Raw genomic sequence first — 24,259 nt, 5'->3', positions numbered from 1 at the left:
GATTCAATTGGGTAGATCAATGGCAGATGGAATTTAATTTGGGAAAGTATAGTGCACTTTGGTAATTCACAATCTAGAAGGAAATAAAAGTCATACAGTACTACAGCAAAGAGGCCCTTCAGCCCATCTAGTCTATGCTGAACTATTATGCTGCCTAGTCTCATCGACCTGTATCTCGACCATAGTCCTCCATACTCCTCCCATCCATTTACTATCCAAATTATTCTTAAATGTTGAAAACAAATCCATTCCCACTGACAGATCGTTACTCACTCTCAACACTCTGAGCGAAGTAGTTCCCCCTCATTTCATCTTTCATCCTTAAACCATGACCTCTAGTCAGAACTATACACAATACTTCAAATTAAGCATCATCAAAATCTTAAACAACTTAAATATAACACCCAGCTCTTGCATTCAATACTTTGATTTAAGAAGGAGGCCAATGTGTCAAAAGCTCGTTACAACTCTATCTACATATGACGTTACTTTAAAGGAATTATGGATCTGTACTTCTAGATCCCTCTGTTCTACCGCATTCCTCAGTGCCCTCTGCTCACCATACAAGTCCCACCCTGGTTTGTCTGCAACACATCACTCAGGTCTGCATTAAATTCCATCTGCTATTTATCAGCCCCTTTTTCCCAGCTGGTCCAGCTCCTGCTGCAAGCTTGCTGATCCAGTTTGCCACATTATCATCCAGATGATTGATATAGATGACAAACAAAAAGCCTTGCTAAAGTCCATGTTGATGACATCCGCTGCCTTTCCTTCATCAACTTTCCGAATAACTTTGTTTTTTGGCCTACACCTGAACCATAGCCCTCCATATCCCTACCATCCATGTACCTATCCAGACATCTCTTACATGGTGAAATTGAGCTTGCATGCACCACTTGTGTTGGCAGCTCATTCCACGTTCTCACAACCCTCTGAGTGAAGAAGTTATCCCTTGTGTTCCCCTTAAACTTCTCAGCTTTCACCTTTAACCCTTAACACATGACCTCTGGCTGTGTCCCACCCAACCTCAGTGGAAAAAGCCTGCTTGCATGTACCCTATCTATACCCTTCATAATTTTGTATACTTCTATCAAATTTCCTCCTAGTCTTCTACGTTCTAAAGAATCCAGTCCTAACCTATTCAATCTTTCTTTATAATTCAGGTCCTCCAGACTAGGCAACATCCTTGTAATTTTCCTCTGTACTCTTTTGACCTTATTTACATCTATCCTATAGATAGGTGACCAAAACTGCACACAATACTCCAAATTAGGCCTCACCAATGTCTTATTCAATTTCAACATAACAAACTGTTCCCTGAACTCAATTCTTTGATTTATGAAGGCCAATGTGCCTAAAGCTTTCTTTCTGACCCTGTTTACCTATGATGCCACTTTCAATTAATTATAGACATGTATTCCCAGATCCCTTTGTTCTACCATAGTCCTCTGTGTCCTACCCTTCACTGTGTAAGACCTACCCTGGTTGTTGCTACCAAAGTGCAAAACCTTGCACTTGTTTGCATTAAATTCCATCTGCCATTTTTCATCCTATTTTCCAGCTGATGCAGATCCCTCTGCAAGCTATGATAGTCTTCCTCACTGTCCACTACACCCCCAATCCCGGTGTCATCAGCATACTTGCTGATCCAGTTAACCACATTATCATCCAGATCATTGATATAGATCAGAGGTCCCCAACCGTTTTTGCACCGTGGACCGGTTTAATACTGACAATATTCTTGCAGACCGGCCGACGGGCGGGGTGTTGATCACGACTGGAATATAGGTGATAAGTCAACTATAAGTCACTTATAAGTGGCCAATACACTCAATTTCGTTTCTAAAAGGGTTTATCTAACGAATTTAATATTAAACACAGCGCATATTTTCCTCGCATAAATATAGTGATAAGTCAATTATAAGTCACTTATAAGTCAATAGCATCATAACATTTTAAATAACGTTTGGATATTAAACACACAGCGCATACTTTCCTTGCATGAACAAATAAAATCATTGCAACACACCAACATTGTTGAATCAGTGGGAGCCCTGGGCTTGTTTCCCTGCAACAAGACGGTCCCATCGAGGGGTGATGGGAGACAGCGATACTCAAGGGGAGTTCCTTACATGTCCGGTCTATTCCACAATTTAGTTTTTGTTGCATTCATTGCAGAAAACCCCGCTTTTCAGAGATATGGTGTTGGAAATGGAAGCAATGTTTTCAGTGCTTTCGTGGCTACGTCAGGATATTCAGCCTTGACTTTGATCCAGAATGCCGACAGAGATGTTATGCCAAACATACTTCTCAGCCACCGTCAGTTGCAAGCTCGAGGAGTTGATCTTCTTCCCGTGCTGACATGGATGATTCACCGGGGACATTCACAAATGGGTCACGGACCCATGCCGTTGCACGTCTTGGGTCATTTGCGGTTGGGAAGTAACACTTGAATTCTGTCGGCAGCGAAGATAGGTGATTGCGGACCAGCTGTGAGAAGGATGGTGCAGCCTCAGTCTCTCCCAGAATCCCAGCTAATGTTGGGAACATGTCAAATATGTCCCTGTCCACTCGCTGTCCCCACAGTTCCAATTTGGCTTTGAAAGCAGACACTTTATCTGCCAACTTGAAGACAGCTGTCATTCTCCCCTGAAGTGACAAATTGAGTTCATTGAGCAGGTTGAAGCTGTCACACTGATAAGCCAGTTTTGCTATCCACTCCTCGTCACTGAAGTGTGCTGCCAGTGATGACTTTTTTCCCTGAAAGAAATCTCTAGCTGCTCTCTTAACTCAAAAACCCTGGCCAGGGCTCTCCCCCTTGATAGCCACCTGACTTCAGTGTGTAAGAGAAGGCATTTGTTCTCTGCAACCACTTCCTCGCAAAGCTGCTCAAACAGACGTGAGTTAAGGGCTTTTGCTTTGATGTGATTGATAACTTCAACAACGTCACTCAATATGCTGTTAAGATCAGGTAACATTTTTTGGCTAGCCAGCATTTCCCTGTGTATGACACAGTGTGTAGACTGGCATTCAGGAGCAACCTCTTTGACTCAGGTAGTGAAACCAGACAGCCGTCCAGTCATAGCTGTAGCCCCGTCTGTGCATATCCCAACACAGAATAGCCAGTCCAGTTTGCCTGACATGTAGTCATTCAAAGACTTGAATAGTCCTGCCCCATTTGTGTTAGTTGGCAGCGGCAGTGCACACAACAAATCCTCATGCAGATCGTCTTGAAATATATATAGCACATAAACCAGCAGTATTGCCTTGTTGTTGACATCGGTAGACTCGACGACCTGGATAGCATACCATGGCGACTTGTTAAGCCATTCCAACAGCTGTGCTTCGATGTCCTCTGCTATGTCATTGATTCTTCTTGAAACTGTGGTAGCTGAAAGAGAAACCTGTGCCATCTTGTTAGCTGCAGCTTCTCCCAACAGTTCATGGAACATGTCCTTGGCAGCAGGCAGAATCAATTCTTCACCAACAGTGAAAGGCTTCTTAGCCTTAGCAATACGACTAGCCACTAAGTACAACGCTCTCAGAGCAGCAGCATTTGTGGAGGTGGTGGCTCTCGGCAGTTGCTTCTGTCCCGCTTGCTCAAGTTTTTTCCGCTCAGAAATCTCAACGGATTTGTCCTTAAGTGCAGGGTGCTTGGACTCAAGGTGCCGAAGCAGTTTTGAGGGCTTCATTGCCTCATTAGACAGCTTGTCTCCACATATCACACACAGGGGGCTTGGAGCGTGCGAGTCACTGGTCGCAATGAAGCCATATTTTATGCACGACTCGTCATTTTTTCTGTTAAAGGAAGCTTTCTTTTTTTTTTGCAGTCTCGGGCTCAGCTGTCTCTGCGTTATCACCATCATTAGGCCTTTTATGTCCCCACCACCTCTTCCAAAGAAACTCTCAAGCGACGTTTGTTTTTCACTCATTGAGTAGTTGTAGCAAACATAGAACATAGAATAGTACAGCACAGTACAGGCCCTTCAGCCCACAATGTTGTGCCGACCCTCAAACCCAGTCTCCCATATAACCCCCCACCTTAAATTCCTCCATATACCTGTCTAGTAGTCTCTTAAATTTCACGAGTGTATCTGCCTCCACCACTGACTCGGGCAGTGCATTCCACGCACCAACCACGCTCTGAGTAAAAAACCTTCCTCTAATATCCCCCTTGAACTTCCCACCCCTCACCTTAAAGCCATGTCCTCTTGTATTGAGTAGTGGTGCCCTGGGGAAGAGGCACTGGCTGTCCACTCTAAAGGACCCAGCACTGATCCCTGTGGTGCACCACTAGTTACAGGCCTCCAGTCAGAGAGGAAATCCTCTACTACCACTCTCTGGCTTCTTCCACATAGCTAATGTCTAATCCAATTTACTACCTTATCCTGAATGCCGAACCTTCTTGACCAGCCTCCCATGTGAGAGTTGTCAAATGCCTTACTAAAGCTCATGTAGACAACATCCACTGCTTTGCCTTCATTTACTTTCCTGGTAACTTACTCAAAAAACTCGACATGATTGGTTAGACATGACCTACCATGCATGAACCCATGCTAATTGTCCCCAATCAGTCCATGTCTATTCAAATACTTACAGATTTGGTCCCTTAGAATACCTTCCAATAACTATCCCACAACTGATGTCAAACTCACTAGCCTATAATTTCCTGGTTTATTTAAGCAGCTTTTTTTTTTACCTATCAACCAACCCCTTAGTCTCCCAGAGTTCATCCAGCTGCAGCTCCAATTCCCTAACGTGGTCTGTAAGAAGCTGCAGCTGGATGCACTTCTAGCAGGTGTACTCATAAGGGGCACTGGAGGTCTCCCTACCTTCTCATATTCCACAACAGGAACATTCCACTGACTGGCATTCCCACTGCTCTAACTGTGAATTAAGAAATAGAGAAAAAAAGAAAGAGACCTAAAATCGATCTACAGCCTCTGCCTGTCCTCACTGAAGGCTCTGTGGTTCAAAACCTTAGCTCTGCACTCCAGCATTAGCCTATTGACACTGGTCACTGCCACCATGGCTGTTCCACTTAAACCTGACCTCTTTTTATCTTCCCCTGTAAGTGCCTAATTACCCCACAATCTGTGGTGCGCAGAATGTCCCGACTGCTTCACTAGCTTTTGTTTTAAATGTGGGTCCCGTCAGGCACACTCCAGCGGCTCCCTGAGATCCGTGGCACGCGTAATATCCAGGTTGCACCCACTCACTTTTTCTTTTCAAAATGTAGAGGAAATGGTTGGATACTTATGAGCATTATGGAAGAATTCTGTACAGTCTGGTCGCCAGGCTACAGGAAGAATGTACTAGCACTGGAGTGAATACAGAAGAGATTCCCCAGGAGGTTTCCTGGATTGGAGGATTATAGCCGAAAGGCGAGATTGGATAGGTTCAGCTTTTTCTCTTTGGAGTATAAGATCTCAAGACTGACCTTTTTTAGAACAATGAGGAGCTTTGGTGGGATGGATGGCCAGATACCTTATCTAAGTACTAGAGAGTCTATAACTAGAAAGCAGAAGTTTAAGATCAATGAGATGAAATTTAACGAAGATCTGAGCGGTGAGCTTCCACTCAGATTCACAGCACTGCAGCAACTCCCTAATAATGGCTCTCTCTTTTTGTCTGTACAGATATGAGTTGCAGGAAATCATGCGGAGCGGACGGTGACAAGGGTCAGTAACTTGAATATTAACATCATGAGAAACTTTCAGTTTTCTGAACCCTTTCATTTCTAGCCGAGTTATTGACAAATCTCATTAAACCAGAATCTGTCAGGGAAAAAGAAATCTCTGAGAAAGAGAGAAATGAAAATATTGGTTGCTGGAATGATGACATACCTTCCTATCATCTAAAACTTTGGCAAACTTCCATAGTTGTTTAGTAAGAAGAGTATTGACTGGCTGCATCACAGCCTGGTATGGAATCATCAATGTCTTTGAATGGAAAATCCTACAAGAGGTAGTGGGTTCTGCCCAGTACATTACGGGTAAAGCCCTCCCAACCATTGAGCACATCTACATGAAATGCTGTTGTAGGAAAGCAGCACCGATCATCAGAGATCCCCACCACCCTGATCATGGTCTCTTCTCACTGCTGCCATCAGGTAGAAGGTACAGGTGCCTCAAGACTTGCACAAGCATTCAAGAACAGTTCCTACCCCTCAACCATCAGGCTCTTGAATAAAAGGGGATAACTTCACTCTCTTGCCCCTTCATTTAGATGTTTCCCACAACCAATGATCTCACTTTAAGGTCTCTTTATCTCATTATCTCATGATCTTGTTATTTATTACTATTTATGTATATTTGCATTTGCACAGCTTGTTCTCTTCTGCACTCTGGTGGATCTTTCATTGATCCTGTAATAGTTGCCGTTCTATAGATTTGCTGAGGATGCCCACAGGAGACTGAACTGGTTGTAAATGGTGATGTATATGAACTTTGGTCATAAATTGACTTCGAGCTTTGAAATCAAATTTTCAGATATTCCAACATTGACCATGGTCCCCGTGAAGAGTCAGGTGGTTATTAACTTAATTTTTATTGTTATTTAGGTCTCCTAACTCCTTGAATACTCTGGTAAGGATGTGCGTGTCATGGTCAGGTCCATGAAGTCTGAGTTCCGGTTTACGGTCCGGTCCATCAATCCTTATTCCAGGTTTTCCGGTTTTCCCTTGTTCTGTTGTGTGCCTTAATTGAGGCACATGATTCTCATTTTGGGCTGGCTACATAAACAGCTCCTGGGTTCAGCTTCAGTTGCTGGACTGTTCCCTTCCCTTCCCCTTCCTTCTGAAGCCTCGCCTGCAACTTTCGCCTGTGTCCTCGTCTGCAACCTTCGCCTGTGACCTGCAAAGCCATCAGGTTCAGCCACCAGAGCAAGACCAGGGTCTTGCTGTGTCAAGATAAGGAATAGTCTGTCATTGTTTGGAATTGTCTCTTTGTGTCCTCATCTTCGCTAGGTGGGTCCGGCCATTTGCCGCTACCTTGAGTTGGGAACTGTCTGTGTGTTGTCGCCTTCGCTAGGTAAGTCTGGCCATTTGCCGCTACCTTGAGTTGGGAACTGTCTCTGTGTCGTCGCCTTCGCTAGGTAGGTCCGGCTGTTTGCCGTTACCGTGTGTTGGGAACTATCTCTTCGTGTTCGGTGTTCTGTGTGTAGAAAGAGCCCTGGCTCTTAGTCCTGTTCCCAAGGAGGGGGTCCTGGCTCTGTGTGCTGTGTACGAGTCCTGGCCCTACGTCCTGCTCCCAAGGAGGGGTCCAGGCTCTGTGATCCAGGTTCCCAAGTTCCAAGTGCAAGGTTCCGAGGTTCCTGTCTCCCAAGTCCAAGTCAAGGGTTTGTGTTCTCGTGCTGTCCATGTGCTTCACCCAGCCCTGTACTGAAGTTCCCTCATCCTGTCCAGGTGTCTCATGTCCAGTCCTGTAGCCACGCCATGACCTGTAGCCACGTCTTGTCCTAGCCTAAACCCGGATTCCGGTTCCGAGTCAAGACCCAGGTTCCGGGTCCTGGTCCAAGCTCTAGTTCTGGAGTCCCTAGTCCAGGTTCCGTGTTCCTAGTTCCTTGTCTGGGTTCCATGTTTCTTGTCCATGTCCTAGTCCAGGCCCTGCATCCTAGTTTCATCCAGGGCCTCTGTCAATGTCCAGTGTCCTTTCTTCCCCACTTCCTTTGCTTTCCTGATACACCTAGTCCTGTTGGTAGTACTTCAGTGTGTGTCTTGGATTTGTGTCCGCTACCCCCGCCTCCCTTATGACAATGTGGAATAGAAAGATGAAAAGCGGTAACTTTTGTTCAGTCTAGGAGTTGGATAGAGTGAGAGTTCTTGCAATTTAAAGTTCTGCTTCAGGTTTTCCAAATATTATAAAGAGTCATATCCTGACTGATGACCTTTGGTGCACTACAGGGGAAGATAGCAGCTGTGTTTCAATAGTAAAAATTCCACAGTCTACAGATAGGTAATTTATGTAAAGCTCTCCTCTATGGTGTTGGATGTGGGATAAAATAAAAGGAGTAATTGTATTAATAGGATGCACTTTCTGACACTGCAAGATAACTACACAATTCCAACTTCCATCTCCTATTCCAGGCTCTTCCGGGATCTAAACTCCTATTGATTTGTGCAATGCCTTTATGGAGCAACTGATATACAGAGACCCAGGCATTCGCCACATCCTGGCAAGGGTGGCCATTCACAGGTCCAGGCAAAGGGGAGTCAACAGAGAAATTAGTGGCATAATTCAAAGCTACTAACTGTAGAGAATGTGATTCATGGAATATTGTAGAATTGTAGCAATGTGATGGTATAATCAACCTGCTCTAAGAAAGGGGAAGAAACCTTTGTCTTGCAGCAACTCTACACAGTGGTCTTTTCTTTTTATTTCTGCAGAGACATGTTGCAACGAGCAATGTAAAAAGAATGAAGTCAAAGGTCAGTCATTTTTACCATCCCAAGAAACTCCCAGCTATTGGAATTTCTGCTCTTTAACTAAATTTATGAGAAATACCAACAATCAGGAAAGATCAGCAATGTTGCAATTGTTAACCTATTTTCTCAGCTACAGGTGTTATCAATGTAAATCAGAATGAGATTCTTTGGAAGTGATTGCAGTCTGGGGATAATGTCATCTATATTTGTGTGGTAAGATCCCACTTCAGGCATTATGGAGCATGGTGCTTAACATATCTGTACAATCCCTTAAGATTCTCCTTCACCTTGTTTGCTTGAGCAACTTCATGCCTACTTTCAGCTTTCCTGATTTCTTTCTTCAGTGTTCTCTTGCATTTCTTATACTCCAGAAGCACCTCATTTGTTCCTACTTCTTTTGTATCTTTTTTCTCTTAACCAGGGCTTCAAACTTTGCCTTTGTTATCTTTGCCTCTTATTCTGACGGGAGTATACCAACTCTGTACCCTCAAGATTTTACTTTTGAAGGCTTCCCACATACCAAGCAAAACTTTGCCAGGAAACAGCCTGTCCCAATCCACACTTGCCAAATCATTTCTGATGCCATCAAAATTTGCCTTTCTCCAATTTAGAATCTCAACCCGTGGACCAAACCTATCTCTTCATGTATTTACTTTGAACCTCATGGCATTGTGGTCACTGGATGCAAAGTGTTCCCCTACACAAACTTCTGTTACCTTCCCCATCTCAGATCCAGTATCGCTCATCCTGTCATTAGGACTTCTATGTACTGATGAAGGAAACTTTCCTGACCACATTTGTCAAACCCTATCTCATCTTGTCTTTTTACAGTATAGGATTCCCAGTCAATATGGGAAAGTTATGATCACCTACTATAACAACCTTATGTTTCTTGCAACAGTCTTTGATCTCTTTTCAAATTTGTTCCTCTAAACCCCTAAGACTATTGGGTGGTCTGTAATATAGCCCCATTAACATGGTCATACCTTTCTGTAAATGGTGATGTATATGAACTTTGGTCATAAATTGACTTCGAACTTTGAAATCAAATTTTCAGATTTCCAACATTGACCATGGTCCCCGTGAAGAGTCAGATGGTCATTAACTTAATTTTTATTATTAGTTAGGTCTCCTAACTCCTTGAATCCTCTGGTAAGGACATGTGGAATAGAAAGATGAAAAGCGGTAACTTTTGTTCAGTCTGGGAGTTGGATAGAGCGAGAGACCTTGTAGTTTAAAGTTCTCCTTCAGGTTTTCCAAATATTATACAGAGTCATACCCTGAGAGATGACCTTTGGTGCACGACAGGGGAAGATAGCGGTTGGGTTTGCATAGTAAAAATTCCACAATCTACAGATAGGTAATTTATATAAAGCTCTCCTCAATGGTGTTGGATGTGGGATAAAATAAAAGGAGGAATTGTGGTAATAGGATGCACTTTCTGACACAGTAAGATAACTATTCAATTCCAACTTCCATCTCCTACTCATGGCTCTGCCGGGATCTAAACTCCTATTGATTTATGCAATGTCTTTATGGAGCAACTGGTATATAGAGACCCAGGCATTCACCGCATCCTGGCCAGGGTGGCCATTCACCGGTCCAAGCAAAGGGGAGTCAACAGAGAAATTAGTGGCATAATTCAAAGCTGCTAACTGTAGGTAATGTGATTCATGGAATATTGTAGAATTGTAGCAATGTGATGGTATAATCAACCTGCTCTAAGAAAGGGGAAGAAACCTTTGTCTTGCAGCAACTCTACACAGTGGTCTTTTCTTTTTATTTCTGCAGAGACATGTTGCAACGAGCAATGTAAAAAGAATGAAGTCAAAGGTCAGTCATTTTTACCATCCCAAGAAACTCCCAGCTATTGGAATTTCTGCTCTTTAACTAAATTTATGAGAAATACCAACAATCAGGAAAGATCAGCAATGTTGCAATTGTTAACCTATTTTCTCAGCTACAGGTGTTTCAATGTAAATCAGAATGAGGTTCTTTGGAAATGATTGCAGTCTGGGGAAAATGTCATCTGTACTTGTGTGGTAAGATTCCACCTCAAGCATTATGGAGCATGGTACAGAAAACAGTGTGAGGCCAGTGGTACTCTGGTTGGCCGGGGGGATCCTACAATCTGCTCACCAATGCTGACCATATCCTCTGCTTTACTCCACCACTAATCCCATGAGTGATCTCCTCGCATTGTCACTCAACATGACCAAGGATGGCTACCACTGTCCCAGCAAACTCTGGGTCTCTCTCTTTCTCACTGGCTCCTTAACCAGAGAGTCTGGATCCACACCAAAGACCAGATACTGCAAATCTGAAATTAAGACAGATGCTGGTAGTGATCAGCAGGAGCAGGGGCATTTGTGAAGAGAGACACCAAAGTAATGTTCCTGCTCAATCACATTCTTTAGCGATAGAAGAGATGGCATTAATTTAAATCTTATTTAATTTAAAATTCTTATTTAAATTCCTGATAATTAACTGAATGTAATCAATAGATGACGTGGGATTTGTATGTTGGTGTCAGGGCAATAGACCTGTTGGCTCAATAACTACACCACTGCATCAGCAGGTCAGGCAGCATCTATGGAGCGGATTCAACTAGTGATGTTCTGGACCGAAACTTCATCAGCACCTGCTTCCTCTGCTAAAATTTAAAATATTTTTGATGTTTATCCCGAATTTCTCAGAACTATATTGGCTCTCTGTCATTTCCGACAACAACATAACCTATGCGGGAAGAGTTTTATAATGAAAAGGTTGGTTGCACTGGGGCAGTTCCACCCTGTCAGCTTCAAAGATCTTTGTCCAATGGTTCAAAAAATCATCAGGACTGAAGACTTCCTTGGCTGCAGTGGGTAGCCATGACACCTTCTGTGACTTCCCGTGCTCTTCGCTCTCCACAAAGTGTTGCAGCAATGCCTTCTTGGCCATTGGATCTTGCAGTCAATCTCATCTGCCCAGTCCACCGGAACTGGCTTTGTTTGCTGGGATAGACATATCCCTTTCTCACCGGGGTTGTAGGTTCCCGGCTACCCTCACCTGGTTTAGCCACCTGTTGAAGCGATATACCGTGGTATGGCCACTGTCACATGCAAACAGTTACTTGGAGCCACAGGCGAGAGCTGGGTGGCAGGTGGATGAGCTGCCCTTGGGCAGAACATGACAAGCCCACCACCAGGGATGCTATCCCTCCCTGGACACCCCATAACCCCACACACCCCAGTTGTATTCAGTGTTAGTTTGTGCACACGTTATTATATGAAGCTAGGGATATTTCCATCAATATTCAACATTCGTGCCTTTACAATTTCAGACCTGTGGCCACCAGTACTGAATGCAGCTGGTGTGCAGTGACCCATGTCCATCAGTAGTGTGTCCGAGTTTAAAGATTGACTTCTTCCCACCAGCCCGGTGACCAAGTGACATACAACAGACTGTCCACTGGTACTGTGGCCAGTATAATACAGTGACAGACCTGTCTGTGCCTATTGAGTGCATTATTTGAGCCTCATTCACTATGATGTTTAATGTGGATAAAGGATAAAAACTGCCTCATTCATCCTTGAGTGGAAGCACAGGATTACTTCAGTGTAGGTAGATTCTTGGTGTCCAACACGGACAATAGAAGAGTAAGAATTAGCTTCATGCACCCATGCTGAGCTCATCAATTATATCACCTTTTCCTTCAATTTCCACCCTGCCCTTAAATTCACTTAGTCCATCTCTGATACCTGTCTCCCCTTTCTCGATCTCTCTCCCCTTTCTCAATCTCTCATTCCTGTCTTGATCTCTCTCTCTCTCTCTCTCCATCTCTGGAGACAAATTGTGAACCGATATCTTTTATAAACCTGCAGATTCCCATGGCTATCTTGACGATACCTCTTCCCACCTTGTCTCCTGTAAATATGTTCTTCACTTTTCTCAGTTTCTTTGCCTCTGCCACGTCTGTTCCCAGGAAGCGGCTTTCCGTTTCAGGACTTTGGAGATGTCCTCTTTCTTTAAAGAATGAGCTTTACTTCCCTCTACAGTTGATGCTGCCCTCACCCACATCTCCTCCATTTCTCATACATCCACGCTCACGTGCTTCCCGCTGCCTTAACAGCGACAGAGTCCCTCTTGTCCTTGCCTACTACCCCATCAGCCTCCACATCCAACACATTTATCCTCTGCAATTCCACCATCTCCAAATGGATCCTACTGCTGAACATAATTTTACCTCCACCCCCCCACCCACTCCACAGGAATCGCTCCCTCCCACTAATCTCCCACCTGGCATTAATCCCTGCAAGCAGCCTAAGTGCTACAGCTGCCCACACACCTCCTCCCTCACCTCCATTCAGGGCCCCAGGCAGTCCTTCCAAGTGAGGCAGCACTTCACCTGCAAATCTGCTGAGGTTGCCTATTATGTCCGGTGTTCCCGATGCGGCCTCTTCTGCATTGGTGGTGCCTGCTGTAAATTTGGGGACCGCTTGGTCAAGCTCCTCCCGCCATCCACCACAAGCGGGACATTCCAATGGCCGAATATTTTAATTCCCATTCCCCATTCTCTTTCCGATGTAGAGGTGCATGTCCTCCTCTTGTGCCAAGGTAAGACCAGCTCTTAGTGGAGGAGTAAACTTGGTTCCATCCAACCTGATGGCATGAATATTGATTTCTCATTCCGGTGGACAAATTTCCCCCTCCCGATTCCCTACTTTGACCCCTTTTACTACTTCCACCTGCCTATTACTTCCCCCTAGGTCCCCTCCTCCCTCCTTTTCTCCCATGGTCCACTCTGCTCTCTCACCAGGTTCTTTCTTCTCCAGCCTTTGAACTTTCCCACTCACCCAGCTTCATATACTACCTTCCAGGTAGCTTCTTTCCCCTCCCCCCACCTTTTTATTCTGGCATCTTCCCCCCTTCCTTCTCTGTCCTGACGAAGAGTCTCAGCATGAAACATCGACTGTTTATTCATTTCCATAGGTGCTGTCTGACTGGCTGAGTTCCTTCAGTATTTTGTGTGTTGCTTTGGATTTCCAGCAACTGCAGACTTTCTCATGTTTTGAATAAGAATTAGGATCAGGAGAAATTTAAACCTCTCTTAGATCCTCTCCTGCCAGTCAGCAAGGTAATAGTTGATGTTTGATTTGAATGCCAGGTTCATCTAGTACTCATATCCTCCAGTTCTGCTGAGATCTGAACTCCCCTTGATTTTGTGCAATGAATCTATGGAGCAACTGGGCATCTACAATCCTTTGATGTACCAAATGCCAAGGATTCCTTAAAGTTGGTGGCGTCCTAGATGTATAGCTCTGTGCCCTGGAATTGCAAGAATGAAAGTTTCATTTAACCAGAGCCAAAAACAAGTTCAGCCCCAGGACATCTGTTCAACTGACATGGAAATGGACCTCCATTCTACCATGGTATAGCTCAGCCTCATGCCCTGCCACCTCATCTCACTGTTGCAGTTCCTTTACCACACCCATTGGGTGGGTCAAGGCTAGTCCCTCGCCTGCCTTCTCAAGGAATTAGAATACCTTCCAATAACTTACCCACAACTGATGTCAGACTCACTAGCCTATAATTTCCTGTTTTATTTGAACAGCTTTTTTAAAAACTGTCATAAGGTGGGGCTGATGGTGGACCCATATGCAAGACACAGACACTGAAGTACTAGGAACAGGACTTGACTAGAGAGCTGGGACAAGAACACAGACTTTGGCTAGGACATTGGCTAGGTAAGCGGGACCAGGACAAGGAATGGGTTACTAGGAGCCTGAGCTTGGACTGCAAGCCGAAGACTGGACAAGAACTCAGGACCTGGGTCTTGACTCAGGCTTGGACCCCAGAAATAGGCGAGGACATGACGTGGCTACAGGACATGACGAGGCTTGGGTTCGGACCCCGAGCCGAGGACATGACGAGGCTTGGGTTCGGACCCCGAGCCGAGGACATGACGAGGCTTGGGTTCGGACTCCGGAACTAGGCGAAGACATGATGTGGTCTTGGGAAACAGGACTAGGCGAGGCTACAGGACAGAATGAGAGACTCCTGGGCAGGATGAGGGAAGTCCAGTACAGGATGAAGAACATGGACAAGACGAGGCACATGGACAGAACGAGAACACAAGGCCTTGACTTGGTACTCAGGAACAGCCGAGCCTTGACTTGGAATGACAGGAACCTAGGAACCTTGGAACCTTGGACTTGGGATGACAGGAGCGCAGAACACAGAGCCTTGGTCTTGGGGAGGACAGGAACATGGAGCATTGGTCTAGAGAGACAGGAACACAGAGCTGGGACCCCTTTTTGGGAACAGGACTTAGGGCCAGGACTCGTACAAAGAATACAGAGCCAGGACCCCTCCTTGGGAACAGGAATTGGGGCCAGGGCTCTACACAGAATGCTGAACATGACGTGATGGTTCCCAACACTAGGTAGCGGCAAGCAGCTGGACTGACCTAGTGAAAGCGTGAACACAGAGACGGTCTCCAACACTAGGTAGCGGCAAACCTACCTAGCGAAGGCATGGTCACAGAGACAGTTCCAACTCAACGATAGACAGTTCCTTTTCTTGACACAGCAAGGGTCCAGTCTTGCCCCAGTGGTAGAACTTGACAAGGTTGCAGGCAAGGCTCCAGAAGGAAGGGGAAGGGAAGGGAACAGTCCAGCCTCAGGGTAACAGCAAAGACAGCCTGGCTTACCCAACAGAGGCAAGGACAGAAAGGGACAGATCCAACCACAGCGTAACGGCAAAGACACCCTGACTTACCCCACAGAGGAAAGGACAGGATACTGACAAGACAAACCAGCAACCACACTTCTTTTTTGTTTTATGGCAGTTGGCACCCAGTTTTCAGTGCATTACCGCTAGACTTGTGGTGTTCCAACCAAATATGTCCTGGAGTTCTCTACTTTAGACAATCTAGTTCAGCCTGCAGTTCTCTATTAGCTTCACTCTGTAGTTGCAATTCCTCGTGAATGCTTAATGCGCTCATTAGATAATGCTGCAAACTGCTATTCTTCCCTAATTATGTCACGTTTTTGCGTAGTTGCATTACCTCAATTACATTGATTTCATCTACATCACTTGTAAGACTAAAATCGTCTTGTTAAAGAATAGTAATTATCGCACGTTATACTTTTAAAATTGCTGTTTTTCCAAGTCTGTCTGCTTTTTCATGTCTTCCTTTTCTTGGATTGTAGCCTGCAGTTGTTCACTGAGACCTTGGAGTTCTTCTTCATTTGCTTCCATGTTTTCATTTTATAATCTGAATATAGGTAATTCACTTTGCAACAAATTCCTTTTCCTTTTGTATCCTTGTAATAATTTCCTCCATTTTCCCACCTCTTTCTAACTCACCATTGTTCTTGTCGGATACTTCTTTGTTGTTGGAGTTCTGCACATTTACCCTGGGCTTCAACCATAAAATCTGAGGATTTTCCTTAAATTCTGAAACATTTCTTAAATTCTTGACCATTTGTGATAAATATACTGCCATTAAGATTCCATCTCCCCTGCCTGTGAACTGTTGGATCCTCCATTCAACGTTTCTTTGACTTCTTCCCACCTAATTCCTTTAATACCAAGATACTTTTCTGCAGACTTGACGATAATTTTAATTTTCTCAGTTCTTTTGCTTGTTTGCGCTGAACAGTTAATTGCATCCACCATAAAAAGCACGAACTCCTTTCTACTCATTAATAGTGTATCCTTATTTTTCATATTACAACTCTCACAATTCACCAGTTTATCATTCCCTGTATTTGTTTGCTTGACAGCCTTTTTTTCCATCAAATTCTTTCACCGCCTCTGCATAACTGATTCCTTGAGTTACTTTTACATATTGTATCTCAGCCGCCTTCTTGCTATAAATGTACCCTCGATAAGCTGCGCTGTGTTCCTCACCGCAATTGCAGCATTTCAGCCTTGCTCCCGCTTCACATTTCCAATATTGTAAACACAAAATAATCTGCTGATGCTGGGGTCAAAGCAACACTCACAACACGCTGGAGGAAATAAGCAGGTCGGGCAGCATCCGTGGAAAAGATCGGTCGACGTTTCGGGCCGGAACCCTTCGTCAGGACTGTAGGGGGAAGGGGCAGAGGCCCTATAAAGAAGGTGGGGGGAGGGTGGGAAGGAGAAGGCTGGTAGGTTCCAGGTGAAAAACCAGTAAGGGGAAAGATAAAGGGGTGGGGGAAGGGAGGCAGGGAGGTGATAGGCAGGAAAGGTGAAGAAAGAATAGGGGAAAACACAATGGGTAGTAGGAGGCGGCGGAACCATGAGGGAGGTGATAGGCAGCTGGGGGAGGGGGCAGAGTGACATAGGGATAGGGGAAGGGAGGGGGAGGAAATTACCGGAAGTTGGAGAATTCTATGTTCATACCAAGGGGCTGGAGACTACCTAGACGGTATATGAGGTGTTGCTCCTCCAACCCGAGTTTAGCCTCATCATGGCAGTAGAGAAGGCCATGTATGGACATATCTCAATGGGAGTGGGAAGCAGAGTTGAAGTGGGTGGCTACTGGCAGATCCTGTCTGTTTTGGCGGACAGGGCGGAGGTGCTCAAGGAAGCGGTCCCCCAATCTGCGTCGGGTTTCATTGATGTAGAGGAGGCCACACCAGAAGCACCGGATGCAATAGATGACCCCAACATACTCACAAGTGAAGTGTTGCCTCACTTGGAAGGACTGTCTGGGGCCCTGAATGGCGGCAAGAGAGGAGGTGTAGGGACAGGTGTAGCACTTGCGCTTACAGGGATAAGTGCCAGGTGGGAGATCTGTGGGGAGGGACATATGGACCAGGGAGTCACGGAGGGACTCATCCCTGCGGAAAGCAGAGAGGGCTGGAGAGGGAAAGATGTGCTTAGTGGTGGGGTCCTGTTGAAGGTGGCGGAAGTTGCAGAGGATAGTGTGCTGGATCCGGAGGCTGGTGGGGTGGTAGGTGAGAACAAGGTGAACTCTGTCCCTGTTGTGGTGGCGGGAGGATGGAGTAAGAACCGAAGTGTGGGACATGGAGGAGATGCGGGTGAGGGCATCATTGATCACCGCAGAAGGGAAACCACAATCCTTAAAGAAAGAGGACATTTGAGACGTCCTGGAATGGAAAGCCTCATCCTGGGAGCAGATGTGGCGGAGATGGAGGAACTGGGAACAGGGAATGGCATTTTTGCATGTGGTGAGGTGGGAAGAGGTATAGTTGAGGTAGTTATGAGAGTCGGTGGGCTTGTAGAAGATGTCAGTGGACAGTCTGTCTCCAGAGATGGAGACCGAGAAATCGAGAAAGGGGAGAGAAGTGTCCGAGATAGACCAAGTGAATTTGAGGGCTGGGTGGAAGTTAGAAGTAAAGTCGATGAAATTGACGAGCTCAGCATGGGTGCATGAAGCAGCAACAATGTAGTCGTTAATGTACCAAAGGAAAAGTTGGGCAGCAGTACCAGAATAGGTTTGGAGCACAGACTGTTCCACATAACCAGCGAAGAGGCAGGCATAGCTGGGGCCCATGCGAGTTCCCATAGCTACACCCTTAGTCTGAAGAAAGTGGGAAGAGCCAAAAGAGAAGTTATTGAGTCTGAAAACCAGTTCCACCAACCGGAGGAGGGTAATGGTGGTGGGGAACTGGTGAGGTCTATTATCCAGAAAGTAGCAGAGGGCTTTGAGGCCTTCTTGATGGGGAATGGAGGTGTATAGGGATTGGACATCCATAGTGAAAATGAAGCGGTTGAGACCGTGGAATTTCCCATATTCATGTTTTCCAGCACATCTCCCACATCTTTGTTTTCCTCTGCAGACTGCCACAATGTGCCCGAATTTCTGACATTTATAGCATCTTAAAGGCAGTGATATGTATAACCACACAACACATATACCCTAAATAAACGTCAATCAGCAATCTCTCTTCATCAAAGTTAATCATTACCAGTAAGCTATCATACTTTTTCCCATTTCTTGTAACTTTCAAACATTTGGCCTCAATAATTTTTGCTCCTTTTATGTTCTGTTTAATCTCACCCATAGTAACTTTTGTTCGTATCCCCAAAATAACTCCTCTCGTCCACTTTCTATTGTTGAGTATTGAGCATTGTACTTCTTTGCCATTTATTTTACATAATCTTATCACTTTACCTTGCTGAGCACTATCCTGACAGCGATCCATTTCATAAAATCTTTGCTTCTTTAATATCACCTATAATTTTGTTGAGCATCTTCATCAAACGAATCAGGTTCCAATCACCAAATGACACCCCATCTTCACTTAGTTTTATGATCGCTTTAATCTCATTTTCTTTCCATTGTTTTGCTGTCCTGCTTTGATCATCAACTGACTCCTCAGAGTATGATATCCTGTAGTTCTGCTTTCTTTTCTTCCTCTTTCCATTCCATTTCATTCCTCTTTTCCACCAACCTCTATCTCTAGTTCACTTCCACTCTCCCCAAAAACTTCCTTCAACAGCTTGGCTCTTTCCTTGATGTTCTCTCTCTCTCCACCATTTTCAAGTCACAACTCAACTCTCTCTTTCCAAAACCACTCCAGCAACTCTATCCCAGCCAGCAAACAATAGCAGCCAAAACCCTCCCACCCAGCAACCATACTCTCTCTCTGTATCTTGTTTTACAGCAGTTGGCATCCAGCTTAATGGTGCATTACCGCCACTAGCAACCATACTCAAACCCAGGGCCACTTATATTCCCAGCCCAAGATGAGCATCAGGTGCCTATGATTAAGCCCAACTGAAACAAGGGACAGCTGGAAGATCCGGAGTCCGGAGTCCACGGACCAGACCGTGAACCGGAACGCGGACTTCACAGACAGGACCATGACATAAACAGTGGATAACATTGGCTATTCTTCAGTCTTCTGATACCTCCTCTGTTGCTAAGGGTAGGGCCCTGACAATTTCTATATTGGCCTCCCTTAGGGTCTGAGGGAACATCTTGTCAGGCCCTGGGGATTTATTCACCCAGGATTGCCTCAGAACAGCAAACTTCTCCTCCTCTGTAATCTCTATAGGGTCCATGAAGTTGATGCAACATTGCCTCATTTCTATAGACTCTGTGTCCTTCTGAGTAAATACAGATGAAAAGAATTTATTGAAAATCTCCCCCATTTGTTTTGGCTCCGCACAAGGATCACCATTCTGGTTTTCCAGAGGACCAGTCCCTCACTATCCTTTCATTCTTAACATATCTGTACAATCCCTTAAGATTCTCCTTCACCTTTGTCTGCTTCAGCAACTTCATGCCTTCTTTCAGCTTTCCTGATTTCTTTCTTCAGTGTTCTCTTGCATTTCTTGTACTTCAGAAGCACTTCATTTGTTCCTACTTCTTTTGTATCTTTTTTCTCTTAACCAGGGCTTCAAACTTTGCCTTTGTTATCTTTGCCTTTTATTCTGATGGGAGTATACAAACTCTGTACTCTCAAGATTTCACTTTTGAAGGCTTCCCACATACCAAGCAAAACTTTGCCAGGAAACAGCCTGTCCCAATCCACATTTGCCAGATCATTTCTGATGCCATCAAAATTTGCCTTTCTCCAATTTAGAATCTCAACCCGTGGACCAACCCTGTCTCTTCGTATATTTACTTTGAACCTCATGGCATTGTGGTCACTGGATGCAAAGTGTTCCCTTACACAAACTTCTGTCACCTTCCCCATCTCAGATCCAGTATCGCACGTTCTGTCATTAGGACTTCTATGTACTGATGAAGGAAACTTTCCTGACCACATTTGTCAAACTCTATCTCATCTTGTCTTTTTACGGTATAGGATTCCTAGTCAATATGAGAAAGTTATGATCACCTACTATAACAACCTTATGTGTCTTGTAACAGCCTTTGATCTCTTTTCAAATTTGTTCCTCTAAACCCCTAGGACTGTTGGGTGGTCTGTAATATAGCCCCATTAACATGGTCATACCTTTCTTATTTCTTAGTTCCTGCCATAAAACCTCACTAGTTGAGTTCTCCAGACTGTCCCGACAGAGCACTGCTGTGACATTTTCCCTCCTCCTTTAATCCCTCCCACTTTGTCTAAAACAACAGATCCTCGGAATATTGAGCTGCCAGTCCTGCCCCTCCTGCAACCAAGTCTCACAAATGGCTACAACGTCATAATTCCAGGTGTTGATCTATGCCCTGAGCTCATCAGCCTTTCCTATGATACTTCTTGCACAGAAATAAATGCAACTCAGGACGCTAGTTGCACCAGGCGCAACCTTTTGATTCCTGAGGTCTTACCACCATCTGTCGACATAACCTTTTGACTAACTGTTCTGACATTCTGGTTCCCATCCCCATTCAATTCTAGTTTAAATTCCACCATGCAGCATTAGCAAACCTTCCCTCTAGGATATTAGTCCCCCTCCAATTTAGGATCTCAAGCCAAGGACCAGACCTATTCTTCTCCATATTTACCTTGAAATTAATGGCATTATGATCACCAGATCCAAACTTTTGCCGTACAGAAACTTCTGTCACATGCCCTGCCTCATCCTCTAATAGGAGACCTAGTATAACACTATCTTTATTTGGGACCTCTATGTACTGATCAAGGAAGCTTTCCTGAACACATTTGATAAACTCTATTCCATCCAGCCCTTTACAGTATGGGAGTCCTAGTTGATGTGTGGAATGTAAAAATGCCCGACTATCAGAACCTTATATTTCCTGCGATAGTCTACGATCTCTCTAGAAATTTGCTCCTGTAAGTCCTGCTGACAATTGGGTGGACTATAATACAATCCCATTAACATTATCATCTCTTTATCCACAATTTGACCCATGTAGCCACAGTATACGGGTTCTTCAGTCTGTCCTCTCTGAGCATTCCATGATATTTTCCTTGACTTGTAATGCCACCCCTCTCCCTTTAATCCCTCCAATTCTATCATGTATGGAACAATGAAACACCAGAACATTGAGCTGCCAATCCTGCCCCTTCTGCAATGAAGTCTAACTAATGGTTAAAATATCATAATTCCATGTGTTCCATGTTCTGAGCTCATTTGCCTTTGCTGCAATACCTCTTGGATTGAAATAGATCCAACTCAGAACATGCTCAGCTTTTCAATTCCTGTCTTTGTATGTAGGCTTAACAATGTCTTTTCTCACAATCACTCCACTATCTGCTCTAGTACTCTTGTTCACATTCCCCTGTAACTCTAGTTTAAACCCACTAGTGCAGCATGAACAAACTTTCCCGCAAAGCTATTAGTCCCCCTGCAGTTCAGGTGCATACTGTCCCTCTGTAAAAGTCCCACCTTTCTTGATCCAAAAATCTGATGCCCTGCCTCCTACACCAACTTCTTAGCCATCGGTATGATCTTCCTCTTTCTGGCTTCACTAGCATGTGGTACAAGTAGCAATCCTGAGATCACATCCCTGGAGGTCCTGTCCTTTAACTTGTCTCCAAACTCCCTAATCGCACTTAAGAATGCTAAAGACTCGATCCTAGATTTCCCTGATCCTAGCACCTGGGGAGTGGGTGAGTGCAACCTACCATCCAGGAATCTTGTTCTCATTCTCCTGTCTATTGCCCTAACCATTGAATCCCCTAACACTACAGTCTGCGTATTCTCCTGATCCCCTTCCCTTCTGAGCCACACAACCGGACTCAGAGCTAGACACCTAACTGCTGCCGCTCTCCTCTGCTAGGTCATTCCCCCTCCCAACAACTCAACAGTATACAAAGGGTTACCTATTTCCTGCACCTTATGTGTAACTACCTCCATGTATTGCCTGTCAACCAAACCCTTGGTCTCCTAGAGTTCATCCAGCCCCAGCTCCAGCTCCTATTCCCTAACATGGTCTGTAAGAAGCTGCAGCTGGATGCACTTCTTGCAGCTATAGTCATCAGGGGCACTGGAGGTCTCCCCACCTTCCCATATCCCACAACAGGAACATTCCACTGACTGGCATTCCCACTGCTCTAACCGTGAATGAAGAAATAGAGAAAAAAAGAAAGTGACCCAAAATCAATCTACAGCCTCAGCCTCACTGAAGGCTCTGTGGTTCAAAGCCTTAGCTCTGCACTCCAGCATTTGCCCATTCACACTGGCCACTGCCACCATGGCTGCTCCACTTAAACTGAACCTCTTTTTATTTTCCCTTGTAAGTGCTTAATTACCCCACAATCTGTGGTGCGCAGAATGTCCCAACTGCCCCACTAGCTTTTTTTAAAAAAATGTAGGTCCCGTATGGTCCAGTCCAACGGCTCCCTGACATCTGTGGCACGTGGAATATCCAGACTGCACCCACTCACCTTTTCTTTTCAAAATGTAGAGGAAATGGTAGGATACCTATGAGCATTGTAGAGGAATTCTGTACAGTCTGGTCGCCAGGCTACAGGAAGAATGTACTAGCACTGAAGTGAATACAGAAGAGATTTCCCAGGAGGTTTCCTGGATTGGAGGATTATAGCCATTAAGCGAGATTGGATAAATTCAGCTTTTTCTCTGTAGAGCATAGGATCTCAGGACTGACCTTATAAACTTTTTTAGAAAAAGAGGAGCTTTGATGGGATAGATGGTCAAATACTTTACTTAAGTACTAGAGAGTCTATAACTAGAAGGCAGAAGTTTAGGATCAATGAGATGAAATTTAACGAAGATCTGAGCGGTGAGCTTCCACTCAGATTCACAGCACTGCAGCAACTCCCTAATAATGGCTCTCTCTTTTTGTCTGTACAGATATGAGTTGCAGGAAATCATGCGGAGCGGACAGTGACAAGGGTCAGTAACTTGAATATTAACATCGTGAGAAACTTCCAGCTTTTTGAACCCTTTCATTTCTAGCCGAGTTATTGACAAATCTCATTATACTAGAGCTGTCAGGGAAAAAGAAATCTCTGAGAAAGAGAGAAATGAAAATATTGGTTGCTGTGAATGATGACATACCTTCCTATCTTCTAAAACTTTGGCAAACTTTCACAGATGTTCAGTGAGAAGTGTATTGACTGGCTGCATCACAGCCTGGTATGGAAGCATGAATGTCTTTGAATGGAAAATCCGACAAAAAGTAGTGGGTTCTGCCCAGTACATCACGGGTAAAGCCCTCCCAACCATTGAGCACATCTACATGAAATGCTGTTATAGGAAAGCAGCATCCATCATCAGAAATCCCCACCACCCTGATCATGGTCTCTTCTCACTGCTGCCATCAGGTAGAAGGTACAGGTGCCTCAAGACTTGCACAAGCATTCAAGAACAGTTCCTACCCCTCAACCATCAGGCTCTTGAATAAAAGGGGATAACTTCACTCCCTTGCCCCTTCATTGAGATGTTTCCCACAACCAATGATCTCACTTTAAGGTCCCTTTATCTCATTATCTCATGATCTTGTTATTTATTACTATTTATGTATATTTGCATTTGCACGGTTTGTTGTCTTCTGTACTCTGGCTGATCTTTCATTGATCCTGTAATAGTTGCCGTTCTATAGATTTGCTGAGGATGCCCACAGGAGACTGAACTGGTTGTAAATGGTGATGTATATAAACTTTGGTCATAAATTGACTTCGAGCTTTGAAATCAAATTTTCAGATATTCCAACATTGACCATGGTCCCCGTGAAGAGTCAGGTGGTTATTAACTTAATTTTTATTGTTATTTAGGTCTCCTAACTCCTTGAATACTCTGGTAAGGATGTGCGTGTCATGGTCAGGTCCATGAAGTCTGAGTTCCGGTTTACGGTCCGGTCCATCAATCCTTATTCCAGGTTTTCCGGTTTTCCCTTGTTCTGTTGTGTGCCTTAATTGAGGCACATGATTCTCATTTTGGGCTGGCTACATAAACAGCTCCTGGGTTCAGCTTCAGTTGCTGGACTGTTCCCTTCCCTTCCCCTTCCTTCTG

The 24,259-nt window shown here is 44.7% G+C and overlaps 1 protein-coding gene across 4 annotated transcripts in view; it reads left to right on the top strand.

Moving 5' to 3' along the window:
- LOC140210449 (adhesion G-protein coupled receptor G1-like) overlaps positions 1-24,259 on the top strand; it is a 75,834-nt gene that overhangs the window by 14,415 nt on the left and 37,160 nt on the right. For 3 of the 4 annotated variants that reach the window (XM_072279416.1, XM_072279414.1, XM_072279415.1), the window contains 4 exons: positions 5,640-5,681; positions 8,387-8,428; positions 10,217-10,258; positions 23,099-23,140. In XM_072279416.1, coding sequence (XP_072135517.1) covers positions 5,642-5,681; positions 8,387-8,428; positions 10,217-10,258; positions 23,099-23,140 — 166 coding nt within the window. In that variant the 5' untranslated portion in view covers positions 5,640-5,641. Of the gene's footprint in view, positions 1-5,639; positions 5,682-8,386; positions 8,429-10,216; positions 10,259-23,098; positions 23,141-24,259 lie in introns of those variants that run through there. The other variant, XM_072279417.1, reaches the window with a different exon arrangement.

This window comes from Mobula birostris, chromosome 15 (genome assembly GCF_030028105.1).
Source record: "Mobula birostris isolate sMobBir1 chromosome 15, sMobBir1.hap1, whole genome shotgun sequence".
NCBI classification, from domain to species: domain Eukaryota; kingdom Metazoa; phylum Chordata; class Chondrichthyes; order Myliobatiformes; family Myliobatidae; genus Mobula; species Mobula birostris.
The sequence above is the reverse complement of the archived record's forward strand: the minus strand, read 5'-3'. Positions and strand labels throughout refer to the sequence as shown.